We start from the raw sequence: 3,020 nt of genomic DNA, 5'->3' as shown, positions 1-3,020 counted from the left end.
CTCTGCTCAATCAAAGGTCACTCTCTTGTTCTTTTCCTTTTTGTTCCCCATTTTTTGTTCATCTTTTTAACCTACAAAGTGGTTGAAATAAAGGTTAGAGCTCGGATTTAGCATTTTTGTGGGCTTTTTTGGTCTCCTAACAGACATTCAGATCATCCATAACTTTTCGTTCTCAAAGGAACCTTCAAAGTATATAGTTCAAATAAAAAAAATCAAATATGATTTGATAATAATTAAGTTGAGCCCGAGTGACTCAATCTATTGGTCGAAATGAATTTTGAGCACCATAATATTATAAACGGATGTGAACCAAATTAGATATTTTAAATATTTCAAAATTATTAAATTATATAAATATCATTATTTTTAATACAAAAGGCACTTAGTTCCAATTCAAATTCAAGTTTAAACTTAAATATAAATGAACTTAATCGAACTTAAGTAAAAATAATAATACTCAAACTTAATTTCTATTATATTTCAAGCCGAGTTTGACCAACTTAAGCCATGTATCGAGCCTCACTAGACTATCTTTTCAAAAGTCGTACTAAATTCTACTCGGATTTTATAAACTCGAATCGAATCAAAAAAATTTAAATCAATTTCGAATTGTAATGTAGAACTCATCAAGTTGAATAATTAAAAAAAAATTTACTCGACTCATTGAAAGTTCATTCCTAAGTGTATGTAGATAATAAATTAAATTTTAGATCTTATAATTTACTACTCATTTTATTTTTTATATTTACTTAACGAAATATTGAAAGAATGAAAATATATGATAAATAATGAGATTAATTTAAATTCAAATAATTAAAATTAAATTTTATAGAAATGAAAGAGATTCCACCTGTTATTATCCTATAAACGTTTAATACAGCTTTCTTGCCCAATAGGATGTTTAGAATAAAAAAATTAAGTTTATAATATGTTTTTTTAATTGATCTGAGTGAGTCACATGAACGATTAATTTATTGTTTTTAATTGAATTTATCATTTTTGACGTGATGAATTTATTAAAAAAAATCATAAATCTCTAATTTACAAATTAAGAAGGGGAAGAACTCTAATTTTTTTATTCTAAACGAAAAAAAAAACCGCATTTAAGCAGGGCCGCAAGGTAAGGATATTGAATGGCGCGCATAGAAATGGCGGGAACACATGGCGCCATGGTTGCCTAAAATCCAGGGTTTATTTCTATATAACAACAATCGCCGTGGCTCCAGTTCGCTAGTCCTTAAACCAGTCTGTTGGAATCGTTCGTTTCTTTTCTTTACGTTCTCAAGATCTCTCGCGATGGCTCAAGCAAATCTGATTAATGACAGCCCTGAAATCAAAGAGCCTTCCCCCAAAGTCCCAAAACTCAGTCAAAACGGAGTACATGAAGTTACCCAAGGTCCAGTCTCGCTTTTGAAAGTAAAAAAAGACTCTCTGAAAAAGCTGTTTTGCCGTCTAGAAGCTCTGCTCTTGCTGCAGGCTACGATCTGTCAAGGTAAGTTCTCAAACCATTATCGTTAATGGAAATCTCCATAGATTTATAATAAATGTTGGATTTTTTTTAAATTATTGGCACAGTGCAACGGATACCAAAGTGCCTGCTAGAGGAAAAGCGTTGATTCGTACTGATCTAAGCATTTCAGTACCGGAAGGAACCTATGGCCGCGTTGGTATAAATCTCTTACTGTATTTATCATCCCCTCATTAATCCAACATGATTGGCTGAATTAAAATTTGGGGAATTTGTATTTTGGGTGTAGCGCCAAGGTCTGGTTTGGCTTGGAAGCATTCCATCGATGTAGGTGCTGGAGTAATCGATGCAGATTACAGGGGACCCCTTGGGGTGATTTTGTTCAACCATTCGGATGTTGACTTTGAAGTGAAAGTGGGCGACAGAATTGCCCAGTTGATTATTGAGAAAATCATGACACCCGATGTTTTGAAAGTTGAGGATTTGGATGCTACCACTAGAGGCGATGGGGGATTTGGCTCCACTGGTGTTTAAACCTCTCTGTTTTCTTTTTCCTGTCGCAGTGTATTAGGATTAGGGGTCGTTTTAGAGGGCTAAGTTTGGTGGGCGGCACTGCTGAAACAAAATGCTTTCCTTTGTTTTGCTGTTTGGGCAATGTCTTTGGAAGAAGCCATCAATGATGTATTCGGTAATCGGCGGTAACTAAGTTCTCTTATTGATCTTTGCACAACTGTCCAAGCTGTGCTATTTTATCCGCACGTTAATATCTATGGTCTATTGTCAATGATTTTTTCTGGTCTTTTAACGTTGAACCTCAACCTTATCATCAGGAATGGAAATCATTGTGCACAACTTTTCATTTGACATTGCCAGGGACGTGTAGTTCCAAGTGATTCCAACTGCTTGTACTTGGAAGACTAAAGCCATAACCATAATAAAGTGGTGCAAAGCCATTAGAATAACAATGAAGCCCTCGGCAGTTATAACAAATATAAAAGCAAAGAAGCTACTCACCTGTCTAATACTGTAAGCATTAAGAGATGGAAGCAAAAGCCAGAGGGCCTATTTCGAGAAAATGTTTAAGGAAGAATATAACAGTTGGGGGATTAAGGACTTACATCTCTATCGGGACCGACGAAACCTTGGGGTAACGAGGGTAAGCCTTCCCCTTTCTCATTTAGAGTTAGATTCGGTTATTTGTGGTTCGAAAGGAGAGTTTTTTTTTAAAAAATTTTATGGTCGATTTAAGTTCGAATCAGGAGTTGATACTTTGGAGTTTCTTACCGAGGCTTAGAGTGACATTTTAATGGGTTTAAGCTCCTCGTCGGAGCTAGGTAGGCTGTTGAAGGAGCTCTGTCCATGATCTGATCTTTCTGGTAGGGTAAAAAAAGAAGGAAAATGTGGTGTGTATGTGCGCGCGCGCGCCGGGGGCTGGGGGTTGTGAAGGCGAGTGAACGGCTGAGTAGGGCTGTTTACTGTTCGGTTTTAACCGGATTAATTGATAAAACTGATTTAGTTATTGAATTAGTCCGATCTGGAACAGTTAATATTT

General features: G+C 35.8%; 1 protein-coding gene across 1 annotated transcript; it reads left to right on the top strand.

Annotated features, from left to right (window-relative positions):
• Positions 1–1,152: 1,152 nt before the first annotated feature.
• LOC120168218 (deoxyuridine 5'-triphosphate nucleotidohydrolase-like) lies at positions 1,153–2,252 on the top strand. Its single transcript, XM_039177014.1, is given in 4 exon segments — positions 1,153–1,425; positions 1,428–1,492; positions 1,576–1,667; positions 1,758–2,252. Coding segments are annotated over 4 exon segments (666 nt in total). The 5' UTR covers positions 1,153–1,161; the 3' UTR covers positions 2,003–2,252.
• The last annotated feature ends 768 nt before the right edge of the window (positions 2,253–3,020 follow it).

The sequence above is a fragment of the Hibiscus syriacus genome, unplaced genomic scaffold (genome assembly GCF_006381635.1).
Source record: "Hibiscus syriacus cultivar Baekdansim isolate YM2019G1 unplaced genomic scaffold, ASM638163v2 tig00111715_pilon, whole genome shotgun sequence".
NCBI lineage: Eukaryota > Viridiplantae > Streptophyta > Magnoliopsida > Malvales > Malvaceae > Hibiscus > Hibiscus syriacus.
The sequence above is the reverse complement of the archived record's forward strand: the minus strand, read 5'-3'. Positions and strand labels throughout refer to the sequence as shown.